Source organism: Pterocles gutturalis, unplaced genomic scaffold, assembly GCF_000699245.1.
Source record: "Pterocles gutturalis isolate BGI_N339 unplaced genomic scaffold, ASM69924v1 scaffold6128, whole genome shotgun sequence".
Classification (NCBI taxonomy): domain Eukaryota; kingdom Metazoa; phylum Chordata; class Aves; order Pterocliformes; family Pteroclidae; genus Pterocles; species Pterocles gutturalis.
This window is the reverse complement of record NW_010122843.1, coordinates 1,050-15,838: the sequence shown is the minus strand read 5'-3', so window position 1 is coordinate 15,838 and position 14,789 is coordinate 1,050. Positions and strand designations below refer to the sequence as shown.

Genomic DNA, 14,789 nt, shown 5'->3' with positions numbered 1-14,789 from the left:
GGTATGTGACCTCACAGGGTTTTTGCAGGACCTTCTCCAGGGAATCACGCCACTGCAGAGCTTCCTCCGGTGATGGCCTGGAGAGAGTAAAGAAAGCCCAGGTAGCCCATGCTCACCCCACAGCCCCACTCTGGGCTCCAGGTTTTTAAATGATTCCTTTAAAAATGAGGAGGAATAGCATAACAAGCAGTGGAGACTGCTGCAGAGTGGGGGCGATGGCCAAGCAATGGAGATGCTGTTGAGGAAGTGAATATTGCCCTGCCCAACTGCCTCTTCAGAGGGAATTCAAGGAGGCCAAATATAATTACCTTCATTGAAGTTAGCCTTTAGGACATTATACAATCTTTAACAGAGGCCTGAATCTCTACTTTATATCTTTGACAAAAGGGAGCACCTACAGCTCTCCAGGTTTCTGTCATCATTAGTTAGCACATTACTTCGTTTTGAACAGAAATAAGATTGCTTCTCACTCTCTGACTCTGCTTTGTGCAGCTCTACAGAATTTCAAAGGTCCTCCAAAGCAAGCATCAGAATAGTCTTGCGCTGTCTGACATGAGAATAATACAAAATTAATAGGCTGCAAAATAAATGTTCCCCTTTGCTTTCCACTATATACCAACTTTTTCTTTTTTCTTTTTTTATTTTTTTTAATTTTTTTTTAATGCAATGCTTGTAATGTGGCTAAAGAGGGTTGTGGGGTGTTTTTTGGGGGTTTTTTTAAGCCCTGAGGAGCCTGACCAAGCTGCCCTGGGGCACAGGGATCTTGCCCGCCACGCTGCCCACCATGCTGATGCCCAATGTTGGGGGGAAGGCAGGCCCCCACTGCTGAGTGCTGGGCTCCCCGTGGCAGGGCTGCAGCTCCAGCTTGTCTTGCTGCCCAAGGGCATGTGTCAGGGCTGAAACCCTGGGGGAGAGTGGAGCATCCCTGGGTACGGGGACGGGGCCATGGGCAGGACAACCTGGGGGCCTTGGTGCTTCAGCGGTGGGTCTGGGGAAAGTGGGGGTGCTCCTGCCCAGCCGCCCTGCCCAGGGGGTCTGGGAGGAGAGGAGAAGGGCAGGAACACCAGGTTTGCTCAGGCTGGATGTGCAGCCGTCGTTCATCATCAAACTGCCAGCACCCAGCAGTAAAGACCCCGATGGGACTCTGCTCGTTTGCTCTCTGGACCCTGAACTGCATTTGCACCTGCTGCCCAGGATCAACAGCTCTCCCTGCTCCCGTGTTCCTCCCACTGCAGCAACCCAACATAATCCAGATTTCCCGGAAACCACCAAATCCACTTTGCCATTAGCTGAATGTCCCAGGGATGCTATTAACTGTGAGCGAGATGCTGACAGCGAGTGATATTGAGGCTGCGCAGGGAGAAAACAACTCCTCTGGCCAGCAGGGAGCCAAGACGTGCTCCAGCATTCAGCCAGGACGGCTAATGGGGACAAATGTGTCCCCTTTGCAGAGGCACCCAGGGCACGGCGTGGATGGTGCTGCCCGTCGGGGCTCTGCCTGGCCAGGTCAGCATAGGGTAGGCGCCATGCTGGCACATGTCCCCACGCCCTGCAGCCACCAAAGTGACCACGGCTCTGCCGGCTCACGTCAGGGGCAGGTTGGGGTTGGTTTTTGGGTTTCTGGGTTTTTTGCAATCCCTTGGTAGAGGGTTACTGGTTTAGAGTGACTTTGCCTGGGCTGAAGGGGAACGTGGGGAGATGGAGCAACGTAAAAAAAAGTTGTGATTTTAGAGTGGAAATACAAGACTGGCACTGTGAAGAGTGGGCACGTGCCTCTCCTGGTTTAGTCACAACATGGCCACTCGGGCCCCTCGAGGTGAGCCCTTGTTCCTGTTTTCTGGAGAAGCCTCTCTGGCCTCTCCTCTGCTTCTTTTTGCCATTAAACCAGCTCGGTGCCGGGGAGCAGAGGCTCAGGACAAGGACAATGAGGGGAGACAGTGCCATCGTCCCCAGCTGTGCACCCAGCCCGGGGACACGCTGCCCCCAGGGCCACCCGGCTGTGCCAGGCTGGCAACCTGGGCTGGGGCAGGTGATGCAGAGAACACCAAGTGCTGTATGCCTCTGGCAAAACCTTTATCGAGTGAAAGTGAAATCTCATCAAACGTAAATCAAGTTTCCGTGAGAAATCTGGTTTCCATAAAGCTGTACCGCCTGACACGTCCTGCGTCACCCTGACGTAACTCCCGGAGCCCGTGCCCAGCCCTGGGTCGGGAGGGATGTGCTACGAGCTGCCTGCCACGGAAAGCCACCATGCCCACCCTGGACCCTGCCGCAGGGGCCTCAGCCCCTTCGCATCCCCAAAGGGCTTGCACCCACCCCTTGGGCCGAGTACGAGCGCCCACCAGCCCACCCTGCAGTACTCACCTCTGGGCCTTGGGCGGCTTCTCCGGCTTCTCCGGGTAGGGGATGATGAAGTCGATGGCCGAGTCGGGCTTCTGGAGCAGCGTGCCCAGCTTGATCTTGATCTCCTTGGCCCTGCGGAGGGTAGCAGCAGAGGTGGTCAGGTGGAGGGATGGGGCAGGAGACCGTCCCTGCCCTGCACCCGCACAGACTGGCACGGCTGCTGGTGAGGTGCAGAGCTGTGTAATTATTTACACACAGACAAATGGACCCTGATGCTGTACAGGCACCTGGCTGAGGCATTTTGAGCCGGGCACTCAGAATCAGCGGCAGCTCTTGATCTCTTTGTCTTGTCCCCATCTGTGTCAGGGATAATTGTATCAGCCGGGCTGGCAGGCTGCTGGAGGATGGATGAGGGGACTAGCATGCAGCACTCAGTTTCTATAGTGATGTGCCCCCAGGAAATGCTGGTGAGGAGCTGACAGAGCTCCCTGTGAGAGCAGGCTGTGCTGAGCCCCCCACCAGCCCCGCATGGCCAGTGGTTTCCAGAGCGGGGGGCCCTCCCCGGGTCCCAGCCTGCAGCTGGAGGGAGCAGAGAACTGTTCTCATCACATCCCCTGGGCTTTCTGAGGTCGCTGCCTCTGCCCGCATCCACGTGTGGTGCAGCCCCCAGCCCAGCGCTGTGCTGCCCAGCGCCCTTGCCTCCCGCAGCCCAAATCCTGCCCTCCCCGGGGATGCTCTTGCTGACACACGGGTTAGCATGCACCACGACACCTGCCAAAATCCGGGTGAAAAGCTCCTTGGCATGCGCTGTGCCCGCTCCTGACCCTCCCAAGCACTCACAGCTGGGGACTTCCTCCTTTCCAGGCACTTTTAGCAGGATTGGGTTATTTTTCTATTGCTCTCTTGGGGACCAAGAGCGATGTGTGCTGCCAGGAACCCGTCACACTCCCAGCTAGTGCTCGTGGTTTCTTTGCTCCCTCTTAAGTAACATATAAGCCTTATGTATATAAGCCTGCCCAGAGAAGCTGTGGATGCCCCATCCCTGGAGGGGTTCAAGGACAGGCTGGATGAGGCTTTGAGCGACCTGGGCTAGTGGGAGGTGTCCCTGCCTATGGCAGGGGGTTGAACTGGATGATCTTTAAGGTCCCTTTCAACTCAAACCATTCTGGGATTCCATGATTCTGTGTCTGCAACAGGAAGGTTCCTGCAAACAGGGAAGTCCTGGGTGTTGTTTTGCCTGGGCAGATGGGAAGAAGGGTTTCAGGAGACGAAGTGCTCTGACTGCCACGGGAGTTTCATCCTTCACCCCTCTGGAGGATGCATAGCCATGGCGGGGTCCTGGGGCATGACAGCAAGTCCATCTGTCTCTCAAAACATCCCCTTTTGTGCAATACAACTTGCAACGTGGTCCTGAGCATCCGAAGCCAGCGAGGAGGCTCCCCTCTGCTGCAGCTCAGTGTTGGTAGCAAGAGCGAGCCGAGCTTTTGCAGAGAAAAACCAGGTGTGCTGTCCAAGACTGAACACATAAAGGAGTGAAAATGGACCTTTGCAGGGCAGGACTCCTCCTTGTCACAGCAATGTCTGGTCTCCCAGGCTCACTGGCAGGCAGTGCGGATGAGGGCAGAGGGACCCACCATTTCCCTGCAGCCCAGCCGGGCTCGGTGCCTGTGCCATGGTGCGGCCGTCGAGGCCACGCTGCAGCTCCCCAGCTCCAGGGCTCACTGCGCGTCTCCTCTCTGCTGTTTATTTTCACAAGTCCTCTGTGGTCAATCCTTCCTTTGCTATGTCTGCTATTTCATTTCCATTCCTTTAATTTTTTCCCCTCCCTGTAAAACTCCCTCTGTGTTTTGGTTTTCCACCTGCCAGACCCAAGGGTGACTTTTTGAGACCCGGTGCGGGCTGTGCTCCCCCACCAGCTGCCCCCCGCTCCTGCTGCAGAAACCTGCCTCCGACAGCGGATGCCAGGGCATCCCAAGCAGGCGGAGGGAAACACAGGCTGTGCTGGGAGCAGGGGCACCCAGAGCCAGATCTAACACCCAACGGAGTGAGCCGGGTCCTGGGGACCTTGCTGCCCTGCTGCAGGTGGGGCCAACACACGCATGAGATGCGGATGCAATCGACAGCAGCTTCGTGCAGCAGCAAGCACTGTCCTGGGTCACACTTGGACCTGGTTCAAAATCTTGCTCCCCAATTCCCACCCTCTTGCAGTGAGTTGTGGCCAATGGGTGCCGGGCTCAAAGGGCATTAATGGGCCTTGGTGGCCCAGAGCAGCCCCAGCTGAACCCCACACCCCAGGGGCTCCATTTGAGCTCAGCCCTGGGGTCACCCTCCCTTTGGCTGTGCCGTAGGGGGACATCTCGTCAGCCGGGTCTCCTGGCTCGATGCCAGACCTGTATTGCCCCCCCCCCCGGCTGCTCCCCATGGGGCTGCTGGGACAGCTCCAGCCCCACTCCATCCCGCAGGGCTGGTGATGGACCGTCAGCGGCTGCCCACCCTACTGAAGCCCACCAGGTCCCAGCGTGGGGACAGCAGCAAGAACCTCCCCACCCCGTGTGTGTGTCCTCAGCTGTGGGGCTTTAGTGCACAGTGGGGAGACTGCAGAGAGGAGGAAGCGTGGTGAAAGGAAGCGAGGAAGGAGAGGCAGGCTGTTGCAAGCTGGCGGGAGGGAAGGACTATTTAAAGACATTATCCTGGCATCCTCCAGCAGCAGATGTATTACAAGCAAGTCTTCAGCAAAGGCTAAACAGCCGGGTAAAAAAGGCAGCTATAAACAAAAAGGCACCTTGCAAAAAACCCCCAGCTACATCTGAGGGAGAAAAAAACAAGAGGACCGTAAACGGTGGAAGGTTAAATGTGAGAACATATGGGAACAAGCCAAGAAAAAGTCTGAGAAACAACTTCCAAGAAGCATTAAAAGAAAATATGGGCTCTGTCAAACATATCAAGAGCAAGAAGGCTGCTGGGGAGGGCCAGGAGAGACTCCAGCTTTAAAAGCAAAGCAAAACAAAACAAAAAAAAGCAGCTTGAAGAAGTTAAAGCTACAGCTAAAGCTAAAGCTGCTGCTGTGCCCCAGGGCAGGGAGGTGCCGGAGGCAATGTCCCTGTGGGGAAAAGGCTCCAGGGGGATTCAAGGAGCCACAAAGCTGCAAGGGTGATGCTGCAGGGGCACGTCAGTGGCTGTGTCAGATAGGACACATGGACAAATATGGTCTATTGGAGAGGAGTCAAGGCTCTGGCAGTGGGAAGAGATTCCTTCAGACCTACCAGCTCTCTCTGGAGAGGTCAGCAAGCACATGCCGTGGGGAGGGTTGGGGTACCAGCCCCTTGGGTCCACACAGAGCTCGGGTGGGCTCTGCACGGGGCTGCGGGGAGAAGTTCATCCTGCGGCTGGCAGCGCGGGGAAGGTAGGACACAACACGCAGGGGAGACGGTGGGGACGGTCTTCGGGGAACGTGGGCTGGGACCATACGGTTGAACACATCACGGGCATGGGGAGAAGGGCTGAGCGGTGGGTGCGGCGCTGCTCGGGTACCGCACACGGGGACCAGCTGTGGGGGCTGTGGGGGGTCCTGTGAGACTGGCGGTGACGCCACTGCCAAAATTCCTTCTAGAGCAATACAAACCAATGCATACGGGACAAACCCCATCTTAACACCGTGTATACAGTAGTGGATTGTACGGGAAGCAGCCTTTCCAGCGCGAGGGTTTGCAGGTGTAACAGGGCAGTGAAAGCATCAGCATGGCAGCAGGGAAAAACCTACTGCAGGATGAGCCAGGAGCAGAGGAGTGACAAGGGTGATGACAGCAGAGCAGAAACCTGTGGTTCACCCACACCCACAGTGGCTGCAGGGACCAGGTGAGGTGGGTGTGGGGACACCCAGATAGCCAAAGGGCACACAAATAAATGGTCACAGGTCTGTGCTCCTGTTCATGCCTGTGATGGGAACTTGCCTGCCTTTGGGCAAGCAGCATCCACTTCAGCTGACGAAGGGGGGCTTCTCCCGAGCTCCCCCCGGGACAGCGAATGCCACCCTCACTCTCATCTGAAAACCAGTGCTAAGGCATTTGCAGCTGCGAGGAAATCCTCGCTGGGTGTGAAGTCTTTTACCAAGTTTCCTCCTTAGGTGCAGGATTGTGCCCTGCTGCCTCAGGGAGACCCCAGCCTCGTGCCACAGTCCCCCTCGCATCTTTCCTTCTCACCGGACCCCTCTAAAGCCCCCCCAGCACCGCAGAGCAGAGGAGGGGGCAGGTTTGATCGGTGTGGGAATGGCTGGGGGCTGGAGCCTGCCGGGTTCCCCGAGGCCAGGGCAGCCTGGGCAGCACAATCCCCACCCAGCAGGCTGTGAGGGGAGCGCCGGGGAGGGGGGATGAAGATGAGGATGAGGATGGGTGACATGAGCGGGGCAGAGCAGGCACTCTGCACAGAGCCAAGCCTTGTGAGAGGGGCCAGGGCCAGCTAATCCATGTGCAATGGAGATGCAGGCGGTTAAAGAGGATTTGGAGGCACTTTGGAGCCAGCGCTGTTTGCGCCTCGGAAAGGCAACAACCGCTTTCCTGCTTTTTTTCCTCCCTCCCATGGTTTGCAAACACTAAGGTCTGTGGACAACATGCTCCTGCTCCAGGCTTGCACAGGAGAGCAGCGGAGGTTGAGGGGTGGGTGTGGGGCAGCCCAGATGTGCCCAGCAGAGACCTTCCCAAAGCAGAGGGGAGAGTTTGGGGCTGTACCCATGGTCACCCCACCACCCTGAGGGTCCCAGCCACTCGCAGCATCCCACTGAACCCCACCAGCGAGCCTGCCTCCCCTCCCACTTCAGAGCTGGGCACCCCAGTCCCTGTAAGGGATGTCCATCATGGGGATATGCCTGAGGAAGAGCCCCCCTGCCCCGCAGCACCCCCCCAGGCCACCCACTCTCACCTCTCCAGGCATGTGTGGGGCAGCGCTGCTAATCCTTTGCACATCTTGGCAGGCTGTAGTTTTCCTCGTCGGTGAGAAGAGTCTGAGTGATGGCTAAACCAGGCAGTGGTGGCTCTGTCTGCAGCCCGGCTCCCCCCGCTCCCTCCTATATAGCGCCGGGAGCTGGACCCCTGCCAGCCCCGTTTTTGGCCGTCCCGCCGCAGCTGGCCTCGGCCCCAGCAGCTTCTGGAGTTTGTTTTCTCCTCTCTAAGCTCACACGGAGGGGAAAAAATGTGTTTTGTTTTATTTTTTTTCTGGGGTGAGATCAGGTAATCAAACTGGAAGGGCCAAGCTGCTGTTGGGAGGCTGCAGGAAGCCCCCAGGGTTTCCTCTTAATGATGTATCAGGCTCAGGGTCAGTATTTAGAAGACCCAGGTAGGAATGTGTCATTCAAGTGAGGATTTTTTTAAATGAAAAATGTCACTTTCATAAAAATAAAAGTGCTTGGGAGAAGCCTTGCTGTTGATATAAAGGCTGTGGCTAGCATAAAAATATCTACAGCTTCAGCAGTGGTTATCGGCTGGTGGGTAATGGTGACACTTGTTCCAGAACAAATTCATTTTAATGTAAGCTTAAAAAAAATAAATCTGTTAATCATAGCAAACATTCCGGTTTATCTGACAATGACACTTTCACGAGGCCAAAAAGAATTCCCACACAGAATTTTGCTAAGTGGAAAATCTGTACCCTTTTTCCATCTCCTTTCAGAGCAGTAAAACACACGCCAGAGCCCGGAGCCACCCACAATGTGGGGCCTGAGCAGGGACCGGTCCCCACTGCCCCCTGCACGGCTCTGCCCTGTCGCTGCCGCATTGGGACACAGCCCCACGCTCACCCAAAGCTTGGGTGCTGCACAGCGCCTTGGTGCTTCTGTTTGCTCAGGTGAGATCTCTCTGATTGTGCCACTGAAACCCACAGTCGCGGAGCCAGTGCCTCCCTGTGGTTGTGACATCGGTGGCATGAGTTGCTCCCAGCCTCAGCCTGGAACCCAGCACAGGGTAGGTGCCAGCCCAGAGAGAGGCTGCCCACATCGCTCCTGACACGGCTGAGTGGAGAGGAGTAGAGAGGGTCACTGCAGCCATCCCGGACGTTTCCAGCTGGGATGTGACAGCCCATCATTGGCAGGGTCACCAGGGGCACGGCTCATCACCTGGGTCTGCAGGACCACAGGAAAGCCCTCAAACACCTGCAGGACAGCCATGGGAGCATCAGCACCAACTCTTGTGCAGTTTGTGGAGCAGGACTGACACCAACACGAGGCTTTCCCACCCCACACTGTGCTTGTGCAGTTACACCTGCCCCAGCACAGCGCTCAGAGGGTGTGCAGCTCCGTCCTGCTCCCAACTCCCGCTCTACCCTGCCCAGGGCATCCCTGGGCATCCTGCTGGGGCTGTGCACTCAGGGTTCACCCTGGAAATCTGCTGTGACCTTGTCCCCAACCTCAGCTGCCTCGGGGACTTCAAATATGTACATCAGAGTGCTTTGTTTGACACGCATAGCCTGGAGCTGGGAATAGACCTTGCAGCCCAACCTGGCTGTCCAGGCTCCAGGGGCACTGACAGCCTTCGTTGCCTTGATGGCCTTAATTGCCCTGACAGTCTTAATTGCCCTGACCAGCCCCACCGCCCCGCAGCCTGGGGCTGCATTTAAGCTCAGCCCTGGTCTCCTTTTCTTCCTCTGAGTGGTGTTGGAGGTGTGCCGGGCTCTGGCTCCCGGATGGACTTTGGACCCACAGCAATCCTGTCTCTGGCTGTTCTGGGATTTTGCAGCAAATGACGTCTGCACATTTTGGTGTGTGAGCGCAGGAACTGGAAGCTAGAAGCCTGCTAGGAACTGTGCCTCCCCGGAGATCTTGGGTTAGTTGTTTACTGGTTTGTAATGGAAAAAGTGCACCCTAAAATTTCAGAAGGCCGGATGCTTGAATGACCTTTCCCTGGGTCTGTGCTGATCAGAGACCCCCAGGTGCACCCAAGCAGGGGTGCCAAGCTGGGGGGCTGCCCCCCCCTGCATGGACATGCCCCCCCCCAGCCCTCCTTATGCCTCACAGAGTCGGGATGGAAACAACAGCGGCCGCAGAAGATGGAGGTACGTCCCTCCTTCACAAGCTGCTATTTTGCCTTTTTCCCAGCAGAGTCGGGGCAGCACAGAGGTGCTTCACCCCAATCTGGGGACAGCCCAGAGCCCCCCTGCCCCATGCCCAGCAGCTGGGGTGCAGCCCCCCATGCTCCTAGAGATTGCAGCTTTGCAGGCTCTGCAGCTCTCTCGGGGTATCCCTTTGCTAGCAGGGGTGTCACCAGGGCATCCTCAGTGCCAGGGCATTGCCTGCCAGCTTGGTGGCTGCTCTGAAAGGCTCCTTTGAGCTCGAGGTGCTGTTGTCAGGGTGTTTTGCCAGCTGGCTGTCACCCCCCGGTGTGGTGGGGAGTGGATGGCAGTGCTTTGCCCCGAGACTGCATGGAGGAACAAGGTCTGTCCCCTAAAGACTTTTACCTACTTCACCTCTTTCAGCTCTGGGTGGGCAAACCCCCTGTTACCGTGGCTCCGCTGTAGCTCAGTGACTGATGCTCCATGATCTCCTGCACAGCCCTGGGGTGGGGGTTCAGTGAATACACAGAGCAAGCTGGGGAAATTGAGGTCCAAAATGGATGACGAAGCTTCACACAAGGAGGTTATAAGGAAGCTGCACCATGTGCTGGGATTGCAGTTGTGCATTTTAGCAGAGACTTGTCTGAAACACTGAAAAATAAACCATATCCCATTAAGCAGAAACAAGGGTTACACAGAAATAGTTTGTATTTTCCACAGATCTTTGTCCAGTCAGAAATGTTTGGTTTGTGCATTTCAAGGCTTTAGAGTGCTACGAAAATATTTCCATTAAGGAACTGCACAGACCTTTCATTTCTTCCCACGACAGCTTAATTTCTTTAAAAGCACTTCTGGGAGAGCTTTTTGGAGATCTGGGTGTGCTCTGAGGGCCAGATTGTCTTGTGTACACAATGGCTGGTCTCCTCCAAGACCGCTTGAGGTCTGTGCATTGCAGCTGCCCCCTCAAAAGCCACGTGGAACCTCCCATTACAACAGATTTATCCTGCACCCTGTTATTTCCAGACTTTATTATCCTTTCTAGCAACTTGCCTTTTATAGAAGGCAGCTTTGCGGTTTCCTGGTTCCCACTGGAACTTTGTAAGAATTAGCATCATATTTAACAATATTGACTTTTTGGTAGAGACGTCACTGTAATTCTCACCCAGGCGAGTATCTGGCAGTTCATCTGAGTGCTCCTTCTGGCAGATTTTTAACCATGTGTTCTAAAAATGGGGTTTAAATTTTTTTTTCCCTTAAGTGCTTTGGGACAGCCATGCAAATGCGTGTCCCCTAAAGAATGATGCTCACGTGAGCTCCTTCACAGCAGAGGCCAATGCAAGTAACGCACCAAGGCTTTCTGCGATGCCTTCTGATCATGTCCTGTCCCTGGGGCTCTCTGGGGAGCTTTCTGCTGCTCACGTAGTCGTGATTAATTTTTACGTCTTTAGGATGCTTGCCTCAAATCTTCTGTGGCCTGACTTACACCTGTAACTTTCCACAGCTTGTGTTCTTTTTTTATTCTCTCATCTGTATGCAATTTTCACTTTTAAGGTCTTACCACTTCAGGTGTTCACTTCCCCTCACTTGTATAAGCACATCACCTTTTTAAAACTCTCTTTGCATGTCAGTGTGCATTTGTGCCTGTGTTATGCAGTGCTGCGTGTTTAACCAGCTCCTGTGCTGCGAAAGCTCTGCACCGGTGCTTGTGTGATGCTCCTGACCAGCCTACCTCTCCTTTCCCTTTTGACATTAAATATTACTCTGAAGGTATTGCTTTTGCTCTCCCCAGGACAGTCTGATCGGTAATTACAGTTCCATGGCCCCTCATTTGTTACCTTGGAACTAAGCTTGGAACATGGCTGGGGCATTGCTTGGGCACAGCCCCTGCTTTACTCCCCATCGATGCACAGTGTGGGGTTACACCATCCACTGCCTCCACCAAGCTCCTGAGGTCCAGCGCGATAGTTAAAATGCTTGTGCAGAAGGAAGGAGATGGAGGATCCAGGCTCCCTCCGCTCACTCCATCCAAGTCACTGACACAGGAGCCGCAGTTGAGGTCGAAGAGGAAAAAACCCTGGAAAGCAGCACTACCCAGAGCACTGGGACCCTGGCCAGCTGGGAATTCAGGAGTCACGTAAGTCCTGCATCCCTGTTGTTGGGCTGCCGAGTTCCTCGACCCTGAGCACGAGGCCTGAGAAAGGCCAGGGCAGTGGCTGCGACAGGGACACAGCGCTGCTCCTTGTGCCTGCTCTGTGCCCACAGCAGGGACCTGCCCTGGAAAGCAGCACTACCCAGAGCACTGGGACCCTGGCCAGCTGGGAATTCAGGAGTCACGTAAGTCCTGCATCCCTGTTGTTGGGCTGCCGAGTTCCTCGACCCTGAGCACGAGGCCTGAGAAAGGCCAGGGCAGTGGCTGCGACAGGGACACAGCGCTGCTCCTTGTGCCTGCTCTGTGCCCACAGCAGGGACCTGCTCCCCTTCCGGCACCCTGGCAGGGCAGGGGCCAGCCCACTGCGAGATGTGCCTGGGGCTGGCCTCACCTCCTGCACATGCAGAGCACCCTTGGGAGCAGGGCTGAGCTTCAGTTTGCTCGTGTCCATAAGGAAAGCGCAGAGCAGGCAGCAGTGACAGGAGTTTCCAAGTCAACACAAGCATTTGTGTGGCATTTACAAATACTACAGTGACATCCGGGACCTGAGCAGCCGTGTCCCTGCAGCCACCCCTCTGTGCCTGGAGCAGACCAGTGAGATCACGGCACACGCTGTATGTTTGCAGAGACCTGCTGCGGCAGAGCCAGCGCCCCAGCGTGTTCAGCACCCGCTGTGCAGCTCCCGGGAGCTCTGCCAGCCAGGGGCACTGGTGCTGCTGTGCACTCTGAGGGATGCAGTTTCAGCACAGACAGCTGTTCGCTGTCTCTGCTTTCCCATCTCCATCTGCAGCGTGGCCCCCTGCCTGTGTGCATCCCCTGATGTGCCACCAAAAGGCACAATCTGTGACCAGATGCGGTTGGGTTGGCGATGTGCAAGTGGCAGGCACAACTGCAACACGAAGTTGGCACAGAGAGAACAGTCAGAGGATTTTATTTAAGGCCTGGATTCAAGAAATGGCCTGGATTACACCATTTTTACCATGATTCGCATGCTGGATCCAGGCAGCAGTGCCCGTTGTTTCTCCTCACCCACCAGCCAGCCACCTGCATGTTTGATCACTGGACAGAATCGCTGCTGTGCAAAGAAGTGCACCTCCACCTGTGCATTAGCCATGCAAGCTAATCTCCCACACATGTGTTCATCCTTGACCCAGAAGAGCATCTGAATGGTGAGTTGAGCTCTTTCCTGCCCGTTCCCTTTGCTCTACGTGCCCTGCTGCGGCACAGCCTTTCCCAGCTCGTGGATGGCCCTGTTCTCCAGCACCTCCACCTTCCCGTTGCTGGGCTGCAGCACGGTGGCCACCATAGCCCTGGCCACTGTTTCCACAGGCACTGAGTAAGCAGTGGGGAAGACCCGAGACACAACACCCAGAAACTGCTGGGCCATCCACTCCATGGGCCGGGACTCCTGGCGCTTGCACAGCAGCACCCTGCAGAGCAAGGAGATACGGTGGGTCAGGCTGAGACCCTCCAACGGGAAAAGCTGGAGATTGGGTTCTCCAGCTGTGCAGGGGGCCCAGCACAACTTGCTAAACCCACACGGAGGCTGGGGGGGCTTTGTCAGGATCCCGAAACTTGATTGAGCTGAGTCCTGGGACACTAAACTCTCCCAGGCAGCAAGAGCATAGTCCAGCCACAAGGATACAGCTGAGCATCCACCCAGCATAAGGTTAAGGTGTGTGCAGAGATAAGCTTTGACCTATGTCCCCAACCTCTGCTCTCAACCCAAGCCTCCTCACCTTGCATGGCACATGAGCCTAGCTTTTGGCCAGGCTGTGGGAAGGCTGGGCTTGCTCCCTGCAGCACTGGGAAGTGGTGTGCTCAGCCAAGAGCTGCATTTGCACCTGGTGGCTTTCTCCACTTCCCTCCCCACCCCTCCCTTGGTGCATGCATCCCTTCTCCCTTTCTCCATCTCCCAGCCCACTGCCCTGGCGACCCTCCACCTGAGTCTTGCACCCTCCCTCCACCTCTACTCACGCTGGCCGCAGGATGGTGCAGCGATCAAAGCCGACGGCCTGGACCAGGTTTTCCACTTCTCCCTGTCAGAGCAGTAAGGCAGAGTGAGAGGAGACCAGGATGACTGCAAGCACCAGCCCTGCCACCCCAGGAGTCGGGACGAGGTGCTGAGCTGCGGGCAGCATGGTGCCAATGTCAATGCCAAGCTGGTACAGGCCAGGTACCGCTGGGCAGCAAGTGGCCCTCCAGGAAAAGGCAGTGCGGGGTGAGTGTCCACGGTGGACACTGTGACCGTTAGTCAGCAGCGCACCCTTGCAACCATCATGCTAACTGCAGCCGGACGCTCCTGAGACAACATAGAATCATCAAGGTTGGGAAAGAGCTCAAGGATCATCAAGTCCAACTGTCAACCCAACACCACCCAACCCACTAAACCATGTCCCAAAGCACCACATCTATGCGTTTCTTGTACACCTTGTTGGTGCCTTGGAGATGGGGACGATGACCTTGTTAAGCAGAAGTTTGTCCTTGGGTAGTGAGTGGAGTGAAGCCTTTGGTGCATTCTTCACTTTTTCTTACCAGGAAGAAAGAGGATTATTGCTTTTTGCCTTTTGACAACCAAGATGTTTGAGAAATCCCAAGGCCTTCCCTTCTCAGGGCCTTAGACAGGCAGTGAGTCCTGTACAGTCAGGTGTTTGTACAGGTGGGGTGGTGTTGGTGCAGGTCTGAATTCTGGAGATGGGTTTTTGGCAGGGAGGTGGTTCTAGATAATGTTCTAGATTGCTTTGTGGTTCTAGATCACTTGTTGGTTCTAGATAGAGTTCTGGATCAAGTTGTAGGTCACTTGTTTGTTCTAGATGCCATTCTAGAGCTCATTCTAGATCACTTTGGGGTTCTAGATCAGTTTCCAAGCTGGCTTGGGGATCCATTGGGTTCTGAGGCGGGGAGGACCTAGCTCAGGCAGCTGTTTTGGCATCTCGTGAAGATTTGGAATACTTGCTGATGATGACAGCAGTCTCACTGGGTTTTTTTTCCTTTCGTATTTTTTTGCCTCACATACTTTTTCTTCCTTCTTTGCGCCTCTTTTGAGTTGAAGGCCCATAGGATCATCCCGTCAACTGCAGCTCTCCCAGGTTTCTAGCACGCTGACTCCCCTGCCTCTGTGGACCGTCTTTTCACTGGAGGCAAAATTGGAAACTGGACAAGCTCCTACTTGCCCATCTCCTTTGCAGCAACTACTTGCCATGCTCCTGCCCCAACGAGCCTTGTCAGCCTGCCCAAGAGCCTTGTCCAAATGGCTTTGCCA

General features: G+C 55.5%; 2 protein-coding genes across 3 annotated transcripts in view; both read right to left on the bottom strand.

Moving 5' to 3' along the window:
- The window catches only part of RGS5 (regulator of G-protein signaling 5), an 8,173-nt gene extending 872 nt beyond the window's left edge, over positions 1 to 7,301 (bottom strand). For both annotated transcript variants that reach the window (XM_010077659.1, XM_010077660.1), the window contains exons 1-3: positions 7,258 to 7,301; positions 2,365 to 2,475; positions 16 to 77 (exon numbers count right to left, since the gene is read on the bottom strand). In XM_010077659.1, the coding sequence (XP_010075961.1) occupies positions 16 to 77; positions 2,365 to 2,475; positions 7,258 to 7,301 (217 nt within the window). The remainder of the gene's footprint in view (positions 1 to 15; positions 78 to 2,364; positions 2,476 to 7,257) is intronic.
- A 5,430-nt stretch (positions 7,302 to 12,731) lies between these two features.
- HTATIP2 (HIV-1 Tat interactive protein 2, 30kDa) overlaps positions 12,732 to 14,789 on the bottom strand; it is a gene marked incomplete at its 5' end in the record, with an annotated part of 3,100 nt that continues 1,042 nt past the window's right edge. Inside the window, 2 exons of the mRNA XM_010077658.1 lie at positions 12,732 to 12,957; positions 13,505 to 13,566. Coding sequence (XP_010075960.1) covers positions 12,732 to 12,957; positions 13,505 to 13,566 — 288 coding nt within the window. The remainder of the gene's footprint in view (positions 12,958 to 13,504; positions 13,567 to 14,789) is intronic.